The sequence below is a fragment of the Anguilla anguilla genome, chromosome 6, assembly GCF_013347855.1.
Source record: "Anguilla anguilla isolate fAngAng1 chromosome 6, fAngAng1.pri, whole genome shotgun sequence".
Classification (NCBI taxonomy): domain Eukaryota; kingdom Metazoa; phylum Chordata; class Actinopteri; order Anguilliformes; family Anguillidae; genus Anguilla; species Anguilla anguilla.
This window is the reverse complement of record NC_049206.1, coordinates 3,031,140-3,050,956: the sequence shown is the minus strand read 5'-3', so window position 1 is coordinate 3,050,956 and position 19,817 is coordinate 3,031,140. Positions and strand designations below refer to the sequence as shown.

The following is a 19,817-nucleotide window of genomic DNA, read 5'->3' as shown; positions in this document are numbered from 1 at the left end:
TGTAATGATAATGTGTAATAAATACATTTTATAGAAATATGTAAAATTCACATGATACATCATCAGTGGAATCTCATCCATTTTATTTCTCTCATTCTCATTGGCCTGTATGCCAACTTACAAAACACTCATTCTGCCTGACAAAAGCGTCTCGTCTTGCTGTCTTTCTCTCTCTCACACACACACACACACGCACGCACGCACGCACGCACGCACGCACGCACGCACGCACACACACACAGACACACTCTCTCACACACACACACACTCTCTCACACACACGCACACGCACACACACACGCACGCACACACACACACAGACACACACACTCTCTCACACACGCACACACACACACACACGCACGCACACACGCAGACACACTCTCTCACACACACACACACACACACACGCACATGCACACGCACACGCACACGCACACGCACACACGCGCACATGCACGCACGCACATGCACACACACATGCACACACTCACACACAGACACACACGCACATGCACACACACACGCACATGCACACGCACACGCACACGCACATACCCACACATGCACACACTCACACACGCACACAGACACACACGCACACACACACACACACACGCACACGCACACGCACATACCCACACACGCACACACTCACACACACACGCACACGCACACACGCACACGCACACGCACATGGACACAGACACACACGCACATGCACACACACACACATGCACACACTCACACACACACTCACACACACACGCACGCACACGCACACACACACACGCACACACACACACACACACACATGCACACACGCACGCAGGCCAGTGTGTGGCTGATATACATCGCTGACTCACGTTGTGGTTAATCATCATTTTTTCTTTTTCGTTCACTGAGGTCAAGTTATGAGAAGGTTTTTTTTTTTTCAGAAGGTAAATTCCACCCGGTGTGGTTGGCTATAGTGTGGTTAAATGTGTGATATGACTTTGAGGGGAAAACCATATGCTTGAACTGCAACAGAGAAGAACAACACGCAGCAAAATATCGAACTGGCATCTGTGTGCATGTCTGTGTGTGATCGCACGGTTGTTTACAGTATTTGTACCTGTGTGCCCTTCTGGGCCCAGAGACCTAGCAGAAAAACAAGTTTACATATTTTAATTTTTTTGACATAATAAAAGTGTGCTCAATGACAAAGACATAATGCAGTGAAAATATTTTTTTGGTAATACATATTTTATTTTTATCATATGGTCATTCTATGGATTTTGAAATTAAGACCTTAGACTCATGTCCCCTGCAGGGGACAAAAATGAATAGCAAATAGATTGGGACTCCTAACCTTTCTTGCTCTTTAATTTGCAGGTGTTTGGGGGTTAATTTAATTGCAAATGTTGCGATGTTTGTCCACTCTGTTTAAATCAGTGGTGTAAAATCCAGGATCAGAAAGTAAAATTCCTCCCAAGTATTTAGTCTGGTACCTGGGTTTGCTCATTCCCACAGTTCCTCGGCCAGGAAGCGGGACGAGCGAGTGAGATCGGGCGCCCGAGCTCGCGGGCGGGAGAGACACACGGCGGTTACTCTCCATGTCTGACCCCTGACCCCTTTTCCACCGCTGCACTTACAAAAGTCGCTTCAGACGAAAGCGCCTCCCGGATGAATTAAGTTTCAATTCTACCTGTGAATCAATTGATTTCCCTTTAATGTGCAGATTACCTTTCTGGCCCCCTTGTCTCTCAGGTGTGCTATGACACGGTATGACCCTTAACCAATGAGCTGCAGGGAACGTCCGGCACAGCCAATGAGAAATGCGGTTGTAGATCGCCTTCTTTTTTGACCAATCGGCTGTGGCCGATGCCAACACACCAGCAGAACCTGAGCAGGAAAGAGGCAATAGAGAGGATGGGGGGGGCGGGGAGGGGGGGGGGCAGAGGGGTGGGGTGGGGGCATTGCTTCAAGCTTTCCCAAGAGCCCAGGCCCCAGGTCTAATTACTCTGGTTGTGGGAGCTCACAGGGAGCAAGGGACTATGGGTAACTAAAAAAAAATACCCAGTAGACCACGGAGGGAAACCGTCAAATAGCTTTCCCAGGGGAGGGGTTAGAGGCGGGGAGACCTGTGGTAATTACTGCTGTGAGCAAGCTGGGTCCTGCCGGGGGGGGGGGGCAGGAATGCCTGGGACACACATACCCATGCTGAGGTGCGAAAACACACACACGCACACACACACACGCACGTGCACACACACGCATGCGCACCACACACACACACAGACACAAATGCACATACACACACACCACACACACAGGCACGCACACATGCTTGCACGCACACACACGCACCACACGCGTACACACACACACACATACACACATACACACACACCACACACACACACGCACGTGCACACACACACATGCGCACCCCACACACACAGAGACAAATACACATACACATACACCACACACACACACACACAGGCACGCACACATGCTTGCACGCACACACACACACCACACGTATACACACACATACACACATACACACACACACACACACAGCCCTACTGTATGGGCTATCCAATGTTCCATCCCCCTGCCCCCTGACCTTTCCTTGTTGGGTCGGGTGGGGGGGGGTGTGATTTAGTTGTAGAGGCACTTTTCACAGGATTCCAAACAAGAGGAACCGGCGAGAATGAGAGTGAAGGATAAGGGGAGAATGAGAGTGAAGGATAAAGGGAGGATGAGAGTGAAGGATAAAGGGAGGATGAGAGTGAAGGATAAGATGAGAACTTCACCTCCGTCTGGGGCACCTGCTATCGCCTGAGGCCTCGGTTGAAGCCTCACTCGATTCTCAAGCCCCGCCCTCCCGCTCTGTGATTGGCTCCACTAAATGGTTGCCTGCGGCCAACCGCAATTCTCTCAACGGAGAGACGGAGGACGGCGGCCCAGGCCGACCTGGCGTGGCGCAACCGGCGATCTTCCCGTTCCCCGAGCGCGCCGTCCAATCACCAACGAGTTGGGAAAAGGCTGCGGTGACATCAGCGACCGACTGGGGCCGAGCGTCAGTCCGGCTTTTTTCGCGCTTGACGCTCGCGACACTGAGGCATGGCGGTTTCGCTGCCATGGCAACGAAGAGGACGCGTTTAAAAAGCTGCACCTCGGCCCTCTCCCACACCCCCCCCCCCTCGGCCAGCCGTGATGAAGACGCGCTGTGCGGACGGTGTGGGATTCGGCCCTGACTCACGTTGATCACCGGCTCGGAGGACGCCGCTTCCGCACAGCGCGCGAGCTTTCTCTCCGTACGCTATCTGAAGAGGACTTCCATAGCGCCAGCTGGGAACCCCACTTTACATTTCTCATGCACCCTGAAACCACAGATGTGGCACACCGGCGGATTCATCTAGAAATATTTAAATTTACAAGTTTCAGTTGCGTGCGTGTGTGGGCGAGTGGGAGGGAGTAACCCCCTGACCCATCAATACGTTGTTTCGACTTGACTGGCCCTGCTGCTCAATATTGTATGTTTACCATTTATCCTTCTGTGCTTAACCTTTTAAGGTGTAAGTTCACAAACATGTGATTAGAATGTTCTTAGCTGAACATTCCGATGCTGATGTAACAGTCACCGGCTGGTGACTGAAATCAATGCAGTTCTAGAACACTGACTTCTGAATTCTGAAGAAAAAAAAACTTTAAAAAAATAAACAGACCTAATCTTCAAAGGGTTAAAGAGAGAGTGACAGACTTTCACAATGATTTACAGCTCCTCGGTTTCAATGCAATTAATGGAAAATGCAGTTGTGTGTTAAAATTGGTGCCTGTCGCTAGACAGATGAACGGCAAGCAGCAATGGAACAGGAACAAACACACCTGCTGAGTTTAACAACTGTTCAGCACTTCTTCTTGTGCCTTATCAAAAGTAAAGCCTGTTCTATAAATTACCTCAGTGGATAAAGTTGCGGCAAAAATGTGCCGAAATTAATATGCCAACTGACCCTCCATTCATTCAGTGGCCCTGAACCCCCCCCCCCTCCCCCACCCCAAGCCCACTACACCCACACCCCCACCACACTCACACCAGCTCCCCCAACTTCCCAACAAAGCAGAAGGGAGGAGTTGTGAAAAGTAGCTCTTAACTGAGTATAACGTGTTTTGTCTGGTTTAAAATCACAATAACACGATAACAGCATAACTGTGAACATTAACGCTTTATGACTTACAAACAAAATTTTAAAAATCAAGTTACGTTTAAGTGAGGATATCCACTGAAGGCCTCAAGTCGACTGAAAACAAACAAAAACAGTTATTCGTGCGTCTTGAGCTGATATTGCTGTATCGTAACATTATTAAACTGAAAATATTGGACGTTTTTTTTTTTTTTTTTTTTAAAAAACGTCCAATTTCTTCCGTTTAATGACAGTTGCCTTTGTAATGTGGAGAACAAACAGCGAGGCTCCCGCGGTGGTAGCGCCAGCAAAGTGGAGATCATAAAAAAAACTGCCTCTTCCTATCACAATGCAACTTTCCCGCACGCTTCAGTGAATTTTTTGAGAGAATGGCGGCGGTTGTCAATGTCAGCGGCGGGGGCTCCCCGGTCGGGGTAGGCGGGCGGTTTGCAGTAACAGCTGGGACTGACATGGAGAGCGCGTGGAGGGCGGTCGAAGCGAGAAGGGGAGGGGGGAGGGGGGAGGGGGGAGGTTCTGAATCGGCGCGAGGGGGATTAATAAACGGAAAACTACCAAAGACCGAGGCTCCCATAGCAACGCGAACGGGTCCCCAGCAAATGAACAGAACCATTTTCGACAAAAAAAAAAAAAAAACATACTGCCAAACTGAACATGTGCCTGTGTGTGTCAGAGCGTAAAATGGCAATTAAATATGACGTTACTATTAAAAAAACAATGCCAATAAACCTGCGTATTTACGCGATTAACATGTCTATTCAAAAACAATTACAATACAAATGCACGTTGCGTTTATCTTTCTTTTCACGCAGGTGAATACATTTTATGCAGAGATGCAAACGATTATTATTGGGGGGAGAAACTTCAAATTTTTGTTGCAAAATCATGGGCAAACCGAAGGCTATCTTATTTTTCACTAGCTTTTATCTAAACTCTGTACTACCACAATATAACAATGTTAGCATTCCTGTACGTTTTTTTTTCTTTTCTTTTTTTTTCATGCGGTATGTCAGTCACGGGGTAGCCTACATATGCGTGGTGTCCACCAACAGCTATAAGGCCTGTCTAGAAGGAAACCATTATTGAACGTAGGCCTATGAAATTCCCCAACTATGAGGAGTGTTGGTGCTTCTACTGAGTGTTCGGAGGAGGATGGTGATGTCACAGTGACATCATAACAGCCGTACAATCGGGGTGATGCCATAGCCGACCACGCAATTAAAAATCTGCCTAATAAGAGAGAGAGGGAGAGAGAGAGGGAGGGATGGAGGGAGATAGGGAGGGAGAGAGAGGGAGGGAGGGTTTTCAGTCCGTAGAACAAGGGTCTGCAACCCTGGTCCCGGACAGTCACAGATTCTGCTGGTTTTCGTTGTTATTCTGCGTGGAATCAACCAATTAGAGCAGTCGATTACACAGATAACTCACTTCACCTGGTTACCTTGTGTCTGAACTGGGTGCAGATTTGAAGAAGAAGAAGAAGAAGAAGGGCTGCCCAAGTCAAGTCAACCCCGTTCCTGGAGATATGCTCTCCTGTAGGTTTTCACTCCAACCCTAACAAAGCACACCTCATTCAACAGCTAGAGCAGGGCTACCCAACCCTGTTCCTGGAGATCTACCATCCTGTAGGTTTTCAGTCCAACCCTAACAAAGCACACCTCATTCAACAGCTAGAGCAGGGCTACCCAACCCTGTTCCTGGAGATCTACCATCCTGTAGGTTTTCACTCCAACGCCAACAAAGCACACCTCATTCAACGGCTAGAGCAGGGCTGCCCAGCCCTGTTCCTGGAGATCTACCATCCAGTAGGTTTTCATTTCAACCCTAATATGCAACACCCGATTGTATGATTGTGCTACTTAGCAGTTCAACGAGATCTCTAGCTGTTGAAGAGGGGGTTGGGTTCGGGGTTTTTTGGGGGGGGGGGGGGTTGTTGTTTTTGTGGGTGCACTGCAGGTGGGATGAGGAGAAGTAGAAGGTGGTTGCCCCCTGCCCAAAAAAACAAAAGCAAATTTTTTTTTGCTATGACAACTTGAAGCTGATGTATGAAAACAGATTTTTATTTTTTTTTTTTTTACCTGGTAACATTGCAGCTGATCTCGACTGACATGAAGCGAAAACTGAAATGGTGAGAACGAGAGAGAGAGAGAGAGAGAGAGAGAGAGAGAGACCACCCGCACAGAGTGCTAGCACGTCTTGCTAGCGTGAGCGCTCGAGCACACACCGCGCGTGTGGCTTTTACCAGCTGTGAGAGATGCTAATCTCGCTTCGCCAGAACTCAACCCCCCCTCCCCCCTTCCCCCTTCCCCAACCCCCCCCACCCCCCCCCCCCAGTCAAATGGAACTGAACCAATAAAAAAAGGCTGAAAAAACCCCTGTGAAAATGAGTTTGTCTGCTTAATGAGGTCTTAAACTCTCCTCCCCTCCTCCCCTTTACTGGAAACTGTTTTGAAGTCCTGAGACGGGCCGCAGTGTGACAGCAGCCAATCGCTGCTGCGCACATTCGACTCTCGTAAACAGAACAATGCCTGACCGAAAAAATAAACAAATTAATAAGTAAATAAACAGAGAGTTGATTGACATTGATTGCTTCTTTGTGTGTGTGTGTGTGTGTGTGTGTGGTGTGTGTGTCTGTGTGTGCGTGTGTGTGCTGTGTGTGGTGTGTGTGTGCGTGTGTGGGTGTGTGCGTCTGTGTGTGTGTGTGTGTGTCTGTGTGTGTGTGTGTGTGTGTCCAATTCCAAGGGCCCTCGACTGACAGGGGCCCTCAAAAATATTAGAACTATAACTATTAGGAAATATAGTTCTAATTCATAGTTCTAAATCTAATTCTAATTTATATTTTTATATTTAGATTTATATTTGGATGTGAGTGTGCAGGGCGGGGTGTTGCTGGTGTTTTTTTAAAGAAGGGGTTTCTGTGGGTGAGCCTCATCAGCTCCCCACAGAGGCGTTCCCTACGCCCACGCTCCACCGTCCCGGGACACCTCTGCTCCTCGCTCTCTTCCGGGCTACCCCCCCCGCCCCCGCCGCCCACGCTCCACCGTCCTGGGACACCTCTGCTCCTCGCTCTCTTCCGGGCTACCCCCCCCGCCCCCTCCGCCCACGCTCCAGGCTCACACCGCCACGACTTCGACTTCCTGTTCCCCCGGAAACCCTCAGCCCTCCTCCCCTTAGCAACCGCGTAACCGTGGGCTGGGGTCGGTGCGGGCGTGGGGGGGGGGGGGGGGGGGGGGCGATGGATGGCGAGAAGGCTTGAATGGGATGTGTTGGAATATTTATTTATTTATTTTTTGTAGGGGGGGTGGGTGGGTGGGTGGACTGGATTAAAAAGAAGGCGAGAAACAGCCGAGAACTCGAGGCGACTTGTGAGATGAGGGCAGGAGAAATCACAGAGTAAGAAAGCGCGCTGGAGCGCAGGATGTGGCAGCGCTGCGTTCGTACGACACGCTCAGGCTCCGTGCTCTGCGTGACAGAAGCGCGCTCACAGGCTCTGCGTGGCTTCATTCTTTCCGGAATGATCTTCTGCCGTAGACCTGCACCTGGGCCCACGCCGCGCCAGTAAAGCTGCCCAGAGACCCGCTGTTTGGCGTGTGATTGTGCGGTACGATGATGTCACAGTTTTTAAGCTACTCTCAGGTAGCGCCACCTGCACCGACGTATAGCGAAAGCGAATGGCTCTACTGACGAGTTGGCGACTCAAGAGTACAAAATACACGCATGAAGCATTGGCCTGACCCTCTGGTGCTAATTAGCGGTAGCCATTTTAGCTCTCCACAACCTCTGCCGCTGCGTCAACCTGCAAGGATTCTGCATTGGAACTGCGGCAACTGACATGGCCGCTTGGCTCTCTGGGTGGAGTTAGCCCACAGCTGTGACTTAGCTTTCAAACTCTCTCGGTGGGTATCACTCACGCAGAATTCTCTCTCTGCCTCTCTCTCTCTCTCTCTCTGCCTCTCTCTCTCTCTTTCTCTCAGCTGAAGCACTGAAGGTCTTGGGGGGGGCACTGCAAGAGGAGAGGGAGTAGAGATATTTACAACAGTAAAAGTTTTTAAAAACCAGTGTGTCTTTAATGAAGCACTGAGCATGCCTACACATCAATCAGGGGGATCGAGAGAAAGAGAGGGAGAAAGGGAGAGAGAGAGAGAGGGAGAGAGAGGGAGAGAGAGATAGTAGAAGGAACAAGTGGAGGAGGAGGAGGAGGAGCAGGAGGAGGAGGAAGAGGAGGAAATGGGAAAGCAGTGAGAGGGAGATTAGGGGTGGGGGGTGAGGTGTCAAGGGAGCACTAGAACAACAATAAGAGCAGTGTGAGAGCCCCCCCCCCCCCCCCCCCGCCCCACACACCCCTCCCCCCCCTCGCCCCATTGCCGAGGCGACGACATGACATCACTCCTGCTCCACAGCTGCTGCTATGGCCTGGCCCGCTTCCTGCCGAGATACCTGACCCCATTTCTCTCTCTCTCTCTCTCTCTCTCTCTCTCTCTCTCACACACACTCTGTCTCTCCCTCCCTCTCTCACACACTCTCTCACACACACACACACTCTATGTCTCTCTCTCTCACACACACTCTCTCTCACACACACACACTCTCTCACACACACACACACTCTCTCTCTTTCTCTCACACACTCTCTCTCTCTTTCTCTCACTCACTCTCTCTCTCTTTCTCTCTCGCTCACTCACCCTCTCTCACACACACTCACTCTCTCTCTCTCTCTCCCCCCCGCTCTCTCTTACTCTTTCTCTCTCTCACACACTTTTCATTTTCTGCTTTTCTTTCCTCTCGTTCGTTCGCTTTATTATTATTTTTTTTTTAACAGGGGTCGTGGGTCGCTGCGTGCACCAGCATGCCCCTGCCCCCTCACCCACCCCCCCCCCCCTGCCTCTGCCTTGTGTACCATACGCCTCGTCTGCACTGCTGTGCATTGATGACTGTGGGCCAGCCACGCCCTTTTTTACCCGCCCGCCACAGCTGATGATGTTTCCAGTCCTGTCCGGAGGGCTTCGATTCATCCACAAAATTTTCCACAAGAACAAAAAAAAAAAAAAAAAAAAAAAAAACTAAATTCCTCCCTCTTTATGGGGATTACACTCTGTCTGGCCTTTGGCTTTGGCGGCTTCTTGGCCTTTTTATTTTATAGTTCTCTTTAAAAAAAAAACAAAAAAAAAACAAAACAAAAAAAAACAGCTGTAAATGTGGTGAGCTTGTCAGCCAATCAGAGGGAGGCTGGAGTGGAACAGGCTGTAACCCAGCAGATTCCGGAACACTACAGGCTCCCAACATTCTATCATCGCCCCCCCCACTCGGACACGGCCGTGTGATGCAACGCCCTCGCGTGGAGCCGCTCGCTCGCTATCCCTCTCCCTCTCTGTTCCTCTCTCTCTCTCTCCCTCTCTCTCTCCCTCTCTCCCTCTCCCTCTCTCTCTCTCTGTCCCTCTCTCTCCCTCTCTATCTCTCCCTCTCCCTCTCCCTCTCTCTGTCCCTCTCTCTCTCTCTCCCTCTCTCTGTCCCTCTCTCTCTCTCTCTCTCCCTCTCCCTCTCTCTGTCCCTCTCTCTCCCTCTCTATCTCTCCCTCTCCCTCTCCCTCTCTCTGTCCCTCTCTCTCTCTCTCTCTCTCTCCGTCCATCTCTGTCTGCGCTTTCAGAGCAAGGTGTGTGCTGAGGAATCGGCCATTCTTTTTCACATTCTTTCATCCATCTATTCTTTCTTTCTTTCTTTCTTTCTGTCTTTCTTCACCGTCCCACCTCAGCCCCTCCCCCACCATCCCCAACCCTTCCTCACAGATTAGAATTCATTAGCAATCAAAGCGTCTCTGGAGAACTGGGGCTTTTAATTACCTACTCATTTGCATTCTTGCATATTAATGACTGCAGAGTTTTTTTTTTGTTGTTGTTGTTTTTGTTTTTTTGTGTTCATAATGCCGCAGTGGCTTAAAGGGGCCTGGCCCCTTATTTTCCCAGGATGAAAGACGGGGGGGCGGGGTGGAGCAGGACCCTAATCTGACCCCACTCCCCCCGGCCCACCACCCCAGGGGGGTTGGGGGGGGGGGGGGGGCAGGATGGGTGGATGGGGGAGGAGGTCATTAAGCAGAGGGAGAGGGTCTAATGTCAGCCCTGAACTTAAAGACCTGACGCATAAGAGCATAATGCAGGGTAAGCTGAGGCTGGAAGAAGCTACTGACTTCAAACTCATGGGACACCTTGCAGGTGGAGGAGGGGTGGTGTGCAGGTGACCCCCCCCCCCCCCCCAATGTGCAGCACTCACCTGTACGACGTAGGACTGCCGTTTCTCCAGCAAAAACTGCACTCAGAACCTGAGAGGTAAACAGAGGAATTTCTTTCAGACCTTTATAGACTTGGACATTCCCACTGTTTAAAAAAGTAATATGGATGATATGTTATGATTATGATTTTTGATTTTCCATCACATGGCCAACAGTAACTTTACTGGGTTGCTGGTATTTGGTAGAGGGGGGAGGTTTGGGGCGGGGCACCTGTAGCAGGAGCAGAAGGCTGAGGGTTTGAAAAGCTGAACGACTGGAGAGACGGGGGGGGGGGGGGTCTCACCTGTGGGGTCTTCAGAGATGGTGAGAGTCACTCCATCCTGTGTTTGGTCCTGGGGCGACGCTCTGCTCGAACACCCTGGAAATCAGAACAACAGGCTGTTTAGCACCCCCCCCCCCACCCCCCCGCCGCCGCCCCGCACCCCACCACCCCAAAATCCCCCTGTCACTACCTATAGAGAGGTGTACCCCAATTTTGGGTATTTTGTGGTGTCTTGGGCTGCAGTTGGATGTTAAGAACCACAGTAACTAAACAACAAGAAGGGGTGTTGTGTGTGTGTGTGTGTGTGTGGGGGGGGGGGGGGGGGGGGGCAGTTTACCTGCAGCCTGTTCCGCTGGATGGGAACCAGTCTGGAGGACTTACTGGAAGACCACGGCAACAGAGCCATCTCCATGGAAACAGGACTTGCTGTGATTCTGCAGCGTGCTCCAGTGAGGTGTGAGCAAAGGAGATCCATGGGCCTCTGGCTTTGGCTGAAAGCTCCCGTTCCTCCGTGCCTTTGGACCCCCCATCCCCCAATCCCCCCCACCGACCCCCCCCCCCCAACCCTCCCATGAACTCCCCCCCAAACCCCCCCACTTCACTGGCCGAACTGCACGACACAGCGACAGCAAATCCCAAGTACTGGTTTACCGAGAGCAATCCGTGAGGTATGCTGCCCCCTTGTGGAGAAGTGGGGGTAAGGCAGACATGTTGAATCTCCCACCCCCACTGCAGTTACACTGAGTTGTGGGAAAGGGAAAACCCGTTAGCATGGAGATAGCTACAGCTTTAAATCAACCTTAATAGTGCCATGACCTCAGCAGAGCCCAGGACTGATTTGAACAAATTCAAAATGGAGGGCTGTCACTGCCAGAATCAGCGCACGTGCATGTATGAGGCTACACAAGAAAATTAAGACTTTACAGACAAGTTCAAAATCTCTGCTGTATTATAACTTCTCTCAATGAATTCAAAGCTACGCCCAGTGGAAGCACCAAGCAGAGGATCAAGTCTAAGTAGAAAGGAACTTGGGAGATCATAAATACACACGCTCACACACAAACTGAAAAAGACACACACACACACACACACAAACTCATAAAAACATGCACACACACACACACACAAACTTACACACATACACACACAGAAACTCATAAAAACACACACACAAACTCATAAAAACATGTGCACACACACACAAACTCATAAAGGCACACACGCACACACACACACACAAACCAACAGACTCAATAAAAAAAAACACACAAAGGCACAATTAGTTCCTTTTTATAAAAAGATTTTTTTTCCATCTTTAAACCAGGATGCCAGAGAGATTTGTAAATCCATTTCAACAAAAAAATGTTTAAAAACAAAAAACAAAAAACACAAACAATGTAAAAGAAAATGTGGGGAAAATGTAACTGCCTAACGTGGGCAGTATTGATTTTGTGGTCTCATACAGTGTCCCTTCTAGCCCTGCTCCTCATTTCGAACAGTCAGAGATTAAACATGTGGGACAGGACTTTTGGGAAAAGAACATTATTTTACTGTCCCATCCTGAGAGACAAGGAGTGTTTCTTTGCTGCCCCTACACCCCAGTGCTTATGTACCAAGTGCTTCGGAAAGTGCCGGAACCTTTCCCCGAATCTCCACCAAGAGCAGACCCCCCCCCCCCCCCCCCCCGCCACACCCTCGTCGATTTCCTTTGTGCTTTACAACGGCTATGATTCTGTGTTCTTACTCCACGCATTTAAGGCGCGGGGCGGTAACATTAGAAGTCTGCTTGCGTGCAACTCTGCCGTCATTCCGCGGTGCGGCGACACGGACGGAAGCCGAATTCTGCAGCGTGATCTCACGGCCACTAGGGGCCGCTGTTGGAAACATGAATGGGCCGTTGAGTCCCACCGCCCCAGTGTACCGGGATCGGCGCTTGGGTTGTGTTACCCAGAGTCCAGCCCGAGAGGCAGGGGTAGGCAAGCCCTGCGCCTGGAGGGGCAGACACATCCCTCGTTCTTTTCTCCATCAAAACCTGTAACTGCATAATAATTGTATATATTAATTTTTTTTTCGGCTTAACATCAAATATTCAGACTCAGGCTATTAATGATCCATCAAACTCTTGCAATCAAGCTCAGACTGACATATAAACATCCCCAAAATAAAACATACAAAATATTCAAGTTTTTACATTTTCATGTAGTTTCTTTGCCTTTAAATCACAACAATGATGACATTATCCACAACGGATCTATCAAAATAAGAATAACAACAAAATTAACAGCAGTATTAACAACCCCAAAAAAATAACAGGAGACACACACAGAAAAATAAAATTATGAAAGGCCTCTCCCCCTACACCCTCCCCCCGCCCGCCACAAAGTGCATCTTTACAATCGTCGCAGGGTGACATCATACGGCACAGGCCCCGCCCACTACCCTCCTGTCAAGACAGTTTTCCTTTTCCCAACACCGGCTCCAATGAGGAATTAAGAATTTTAGGAATGTGTCAGCTGTGATTGGCAGCTCCGGCAGGAAGCGGAATTAGGCCGGGCACGGGAATGGGCAAACAATAAACGACCGGGCAGAGAGAGAGAGAGAGAGAGAGAGAGAGAGAGAGAAAAGAAGTTCCTGTACTTTTGAAAAGTGAGCAAAAAGAAGTTCCTGTACCTCTGAAAAGCGAGCGAAAATAAAACACCTCTAAAGAGTTAAGAGAAGGGTGGGATGCTTGGGTGGGGATCCTGGATCAAAATTTCTGAAGGTCTGAGAGTTGACAGGGCAGGGTTAGTCAGCGACCTTCAGCGACCTTTCCAACAATTCCAACGCCCCCGGTGAGACCACCCCCCCCCCCCTCCCCCCCTCCCCCCCGACATCAGCAAGATTCAGCCACCACAACCATTCAGTCCCAGAAGACCACACCCACCCCTCACATCCACCCACCTGCTGTCCCCCCCCCACCCCCACCCCTCCCGGATTAGTGCAAATCATCTGACCCCAATGCAAACGAGAGGGACTCTTAGTGCAAACAGAGAAAAGGAGGGCGGGTGGTGAAGGGAGGAGGGGGATGGGGGGGGCGGGGGAGGGCGGGAGTGTTACCGTGGGAATTTTGGACCTCCAAAATTATTATCATTTAAGCAAGTGTGTTTCACTAACACCAACAACTGATTGTGCTCTGTAAATAAATACAACTCCGTTTGCACACACACACACACACCATTCTCAAAAATGAACAAAAATAATTATTTTCTTAAACATTTTTAAAGCATGCACGTGACAGGTCTGTTTGGGTTCACTACGACTGAACCACTAGAAAAATGGTGGGGGGGGTGGGGGGTGGGGGGGTAGAGTGAACCACTTCAAACAAGGGTGATGGTCCAGTCTGCCAAGTCATTCTCATTTTTGGCCCCATGAATATATTCCAAACAATTTATTTATCTATGGTACATTTAATTCCACGGGGTAAATTTCTATGGTACTCACTCGCTCGCTCGCTCGCTCGCTCGCACGCACGCACGCACGCACGCACGCACGCACGCACGCACGCACACACACACACACACACACACACACACACACACACACACACACACACACTCTTCACTCCACCATCGTTACTCTTGGGAATATTTGTGGGACCAAAAAGCTATTGGGGGGGGGGGGGGAGGCTTGACCCTCTCTGCACTTAAGGCACTTTCTTCTTTGAATCCAAGGTTTTGAATAAGTCCCCCCCCCCCCCACCCCCCACCCCCCACTTGGTCCCCTTAGGAACCCCTGGCAGCAGAGTCCTAAGAAACCCTCTTTGCCACGTTCCAATGGAGTACATTCACACTACAATTGCAGTCCACCGCCGCCAGGGGGAGCTGTCTAATATGGGACAGTTCATAATATCTTTCGCGGTCATGCCTTAAGAACAGTATAGGTTTAAGATGAATGCGTCATCCTGAATTCTGAGTATGGACCCATATTTACAGAGGGAAAAGAATGAAGATGCTTTCTTTAAAAATAAAAAATCAATAGATTATTGCATTGTGAAGTTATTACCACAAATAAAGAAAAATCACTGCAAGAATTACCCAGAGTTTGAGAGCATGTAAGGTTCATAACTGCTACATTATCGTTATGCCTCCCTCTGCAGGAGGGAGTTTAGAGTGCAGCCGGGGGACAGGAGAGCTAACCTCCAACACCGAAGTGCGAACGAGGGTACAAATCTACGGAGGGGGGGGGGGTGTGTCCAGATGGCCAAAGATAAAGCTGGCCTGTCCAGAGACGCCCTGAGAATCAGACAGACACACACGCACACACACGCGCACGCACGCACGCGCACATAGGCACACACACGCGCATACACACACGCACGCACACACACACTTCGAAGCCGCCCGCCCCCCGGCCCCCCCCCACAGCTTCTCTGTACCGCATTAAGAGGACAGTTGAGGTCACTCAGCCCCCTCCTCCCTGCCCACAGCGACTTCAAGTGCAATCAGGTAAACACACAAAAATCAACCTCGCTTTTTAACTTTTCGATTGCGTATTTTCTTTTTTTTTCTTGAGGTCAAAAACCCCAACAGCATTTTGGGAGTAAAGTTAAAAATAAAAAAAAAACAATAAATATGCATAATAAATTTTAAACCAGGGAAATATTTTTGGTGATCCTGATTTTCCTCCAATACTTTTGCATGAAAACACCCGTTTTGTTCCCCAGAAAGTGCCCTTTTCACTCACATTTGCATGTATAAATAGGCTACATATATAATTGTAGCACAAAGGTATCAATATACGCAGGATAAAATCGTACTAGCCTGACTTAATTAGTGACGGAATTAGTTCTCTCAAGTTAGTCCCTTTCAGGGCAGGCCTACTTCAAAGCACGGGGAGATCGTGTTATTAAGTTCGTTATTAAGCTTTGGCTGAATCGGGAGCCGAAATGAGATGCACGACGTGTCTGGGCGAGTTTAACGCGCTTCACATTTTTTTCCAACTCGCCCGCCCGCAGGAAGGTGGGCGTGCCGCGCGGGAAAAACGGCCCAGAACAGCGTTCGCTGCAGAAAGAGGAAGCGCGCTCCACGCGCTCTCCAGCCGCTCGTAAATTTGAGCGCTCGTTCTGAGAACGAGATAATGCGCTCCCCAACCAGGGCTGGTCCAACGAAAAAAAAAATTGTGCGTGAATTTTAATTTGCATTTCTAGAGTTAGGAGAAATCTAAATCTCCCCTTTCGGTCCCGGAATTACCGGACAGAGTTCTGTTTAAAAAAAGAAGAAATTTAACAAAGTGAGGGGGGGAAACGTGGCTATATCTCATAGTTTCCAAAAACCTGAAATATGTTTTGGAATGTGTAAGGACAGCAGAACCGCCAGCACGGCGTTCCCCTGCGACCCCACCCTCTTCCCATCATGCACCTGGTTCCGTGACTTCCTGTTACATACATTCACTGCTATTCCGTTAGCTCTGAGCTTTATGGTCCCCCGAGGCCTAAGATCTGCATCAGCACGTTCTTCACCTGCTCCTTTGGTCTGTATATTCTCATAAATACACCCATTTTTCAAAAAAATAAATTTTCCCAAATATGATATATTTTCAGTAAGATCTCTGTCATCAGTAAAATATATTTTTTAAAGGTGAAGAGGTGCTTAATGCTTTAAAAATCATATAAAATAAAAAATAAAAAATTAATGATTAATTTGGCCCTGCCTTTTTCTCTTTCACAAGCGGGTATTACAAGGTTTTTTTTTCTTTCTTATTTGAAACCAACTTGGACAATGTGGCTGAGAAAGCAGACTAATACACCTGGAAATCCTGTGCAGAAATTGTTTGGCCTTCACTATTTTTTTAACCTTACAGGTTTGAAGGCTTAAGGTAATAATTCGATTCCCAGTGGTTTTTGATATTACTTCAGAGTAACCCAAAATGTTTCTCAGTTACGTCCAAGATGATCTCAACCGATAGATATATATATATGCACACACACGCACACACGTATGCACACACGCATGTACGCACACACACACATATTTAAAGTGTCAAGTACCTGAAGCAGTTAATGAAAAAAGCAAAAAAAAAAAACAACTATCAAACCACCAATAAGGAAAGGGTAAAAAATGAAATAAAATAAACCAAACAACCACACAATAGTAGGGGGTGGATAAAATGAGGAAGGGTTCAAGGAATGGTTTTGCTGCCCACTAGTGGCGGGCCAACGGTAGTGCTTTAAAAAGAAAGGACCTCCCTCTCCTCATTCCCCGCCCCCACGGACGAAAGAGCGCCAGAACAGTTTCAACTCAACAGTTACCCACTTTTTTTCCCTTTTTTTTTTTAAGGGGGGAGGGGGGGATCGCAGGAATCACACCCTATTATGTGCAGTTACCTTGGGGACATTTTAAGGTTCTGTCTCAGCACTGACCCCTGGTGGATGCGAAACATACCACACCAGTTGCCTGAATTTGCCGACTGGAGTTTGTTCCCAACTTGCCCATTTTCAAATGCATCCGAATTTGAACAGAGTTTAACCAGCCCAGAGAGCTCTTTCTGTTTTGCAAACAGGGCTGCTCTGGGATCTGCTGATCTGTGTGTGATCTCAGCACCCCCTCGCTCCCTAGGCCCCTCCCCTTCAAGCAGCCATGTTGGATTTCAAAGCTAGTGGAAAAAACAAAATAATAAAACTCAATTTTAAAGAGCTAGAATTTTTTTTTTTACAGACACCCTGATTTTGGTTTATAGAAAAAAAAAGTTTTTTTGTTTGTATTCATTCCTGTACTATTTAGACTTTTTTTGTTTGTTTATCGTCCTTCGATTTCAAGTCACAAGCGTCTAGTGTCCATAAATCCACCTCTCTTTCTCCCTTTTTCTCTCCCCCCCCCCGTCTCTCACGACCCCACTCTTGCCATGACCCCCAGTTGCTCCGGCGACCTGGGGGCGTGGCCGAAGGCGGGGTAGTGGGCGGAGCTAAGCTCGGGGTAGCGGACGGGGCTCCTCCCCGCGTCTCGGCCCACGGGCGCCGCCCCCTCCGGATGCCGCCGCCCCCCGCCGGGCCCCTGGTGGCCGGGCCCCAGACCGAGCGGCCCCCCCGCGGCGGCGGCGGCGGCGGCGGCGGCGGGCTCCAGGGGCCCCGGACCCCGGACGCGAGGCTTGCGGCCACGACGGGACGGGATGCCGGTGCAGCCGTCCTTCTTCAGGTGGCGGTGCAGGTGGTCGGAGCGCACGAAGGTCTTGAGGCAGCTGGGGCACTGGTAGGGCCGCAGGCCCGTGTGCACGCGCACGTGGTTCTTCAGGTCGTAGTTGTGGGCGAAGGCCACCCCGCAGTCGGGGCACACGTAGGGCTTCTCCCCCGTGTGCTTCCGCATGTGGACCTTCAGCTTGTCCTGTCTGGGGGGGGGGGGGGGGGGGGGGGGAAAGCACACGGTTTAGAGCCGTCTTCATGAGGGGACCAGGGGTAAACAAGAAGCAACAGGCTTTTCTTTTTTTAGATAAACCTGCAGATTGTGTGTATATGTGTGTGTATATGTGTGTGTGTGTGTGTGTGTGTGTGTGTGTGTGTGTGTATGTGTGTATGTGTGTGTGTGTGTGTGTGTGTGTGTGTGTGTATGTGTGTGTGTGTGTGTGTGTGTGTGTGTGTGTGCGTGTGTGTGTGTATGTGTGTATGTGTGTGCGTGTGTGTGTGTATGTGTGTGTGTGTGTGCACTGTGTGTGTGCGTGTGTGTGTGTATGTGTGTGTGTGCGTGTATGTGTGTATGTGTGTGTGTGTGTGTGTGTGTAGCTCAGCTCAGAGTACAGTAGCAGTACACTGACCCTGGGGGTGAATTATTAAAGGACAGGGGTGATTCAGTTTGAGCACAACCCCTGATCAAGCAGGATTAAGATTACAGCACCGGTGCCCACTGCCAGCTTTAAGCAGCCCAAAAAACTTGGATTACCCCCCTCCCCCTCCCCCTCCCCCTCCCACTGACCCTCCCGCCTCCCAGCTCCCCCACAAATACCGAGAGGTCTTAGGAGATTTTTGGCGTGCAGCCCGTCCCAGAGCAGAAGGGGCCAGAAGAAGCTCCTAGATTACCCTCCGTCTGTGCTCCCCCCCCCCCGACTGTGGGACAGAAACCCAAGACAGCCCTGCCCTGAACGGGACGGGGCTGCGTTTTGACAGAACACTGTCGTGCAGCCCCGCCCACGCCGTTCAGGGCTGTAGACCTACCCCCTAATACCTCTCTGCCAAGCTGAATACGTATACACTACATTTCCCAGCACCCCTTGCTGCTGACCTGGTGAAGCGCACTTTGCAGATGGCGCACTCGTAGGGCTTCTCTCCGGTGTGCGTGCGGATGTGCCGGGGCAGCTTCCCCGCCCCCTGGATCACCTTGGCGCAGATCGGGCACTTCTGAAACGCTTTGGAGCGCGTCTTCTTCTCCCCGAGGACCCGGCCACGGCCCCCCCCGCCCCCACTGCCCCCGCCGCCCCCGCCGGCCGAGCCGGGGCTGGGGGCGGGGCTTCCGCTGTCCGGCGGGGAGTGGCCTGGCAGCGTGGCGTGAGCCCCGCCCTCCCGCTGCACGCTGTTAAAGTACTTCAAGTAAAATTCCACGTCGGCGTCGGCGTCGCCATCTTCCTCCTCCTCCTCCTCCTCCTCCTCCTCCTCCTCCTCCTCCTTCACCTTGGGGGGGTCAGCAGCCGGGACTGGCCCCGCCCACTCCTTCTGCTGCTCGATGGAGTCCATCATCTGCTGCAGGAGGGCGGTGGCCGACGCCCCGCCCCTCCCCCCGCCCCTCCCCCGGCCCCTCCCCCGGCCCCGGCCCCGCCCCCGACCCCGCCCCCTCCCCTGCTCCGGTCCCGGCGTGGGGTCCGGCTGGAGGTAGTAGTGTCCGTTTTGGGGAGGGGCAAAGAAGGGCGGGGCAGCCACGCCCCCGCTCGCCCTCGCCCAAGCCAGGAGGGCCTCTGCCCTCAGCACGCCCTCTTCCTCCCCGTCCTCCTCATCCTCCTCGTCCTCCTCCTCCTCTTCCTTCTCCTGGTCCCGCAGGTCCTGTGCAATGGGGTGGGCGGGGTATTGGGAGGGGGCGTGGCCTGTCCCGTTGGGCTGGCTATAGTGCTGCTGAGCGAGGGGCTC

The 19,817-nt window shown here is 50.7% G+C and overlaps 1 protein-coding gene across 1 annotated transcript in view; it reads right to left on the bottom strand.

Annotated features, from left to right (window-relative positions):
* Positions 1–17,595: 17,595 nt before the first annotated feature.
* Positions 17,596–19,817, bottom strand: part of LOC118229554 (zinc finger and BTB domain-containing protein 7A-like) — a 16,172-nt gene continuing 13,950 nt past the window's right edge. The window contains exons 4-5 of the mRNA XM_035421598.1: positions 18,982–19,817; positions 17,596–18,094 (exon numbers count right to left, since the gene is read on the bottom strand). The exon at positions 18,982–19,817 is cut by the window's right edge and continues 153 nt beyond it. Coding sequence (XP_035277489.1) covers positions 17,596–18,094; positions 18,982–19,817 — 1,335 coding nt within the window. The remainder of the gene's footprint in view (positions 18,095–18,981) is intronic.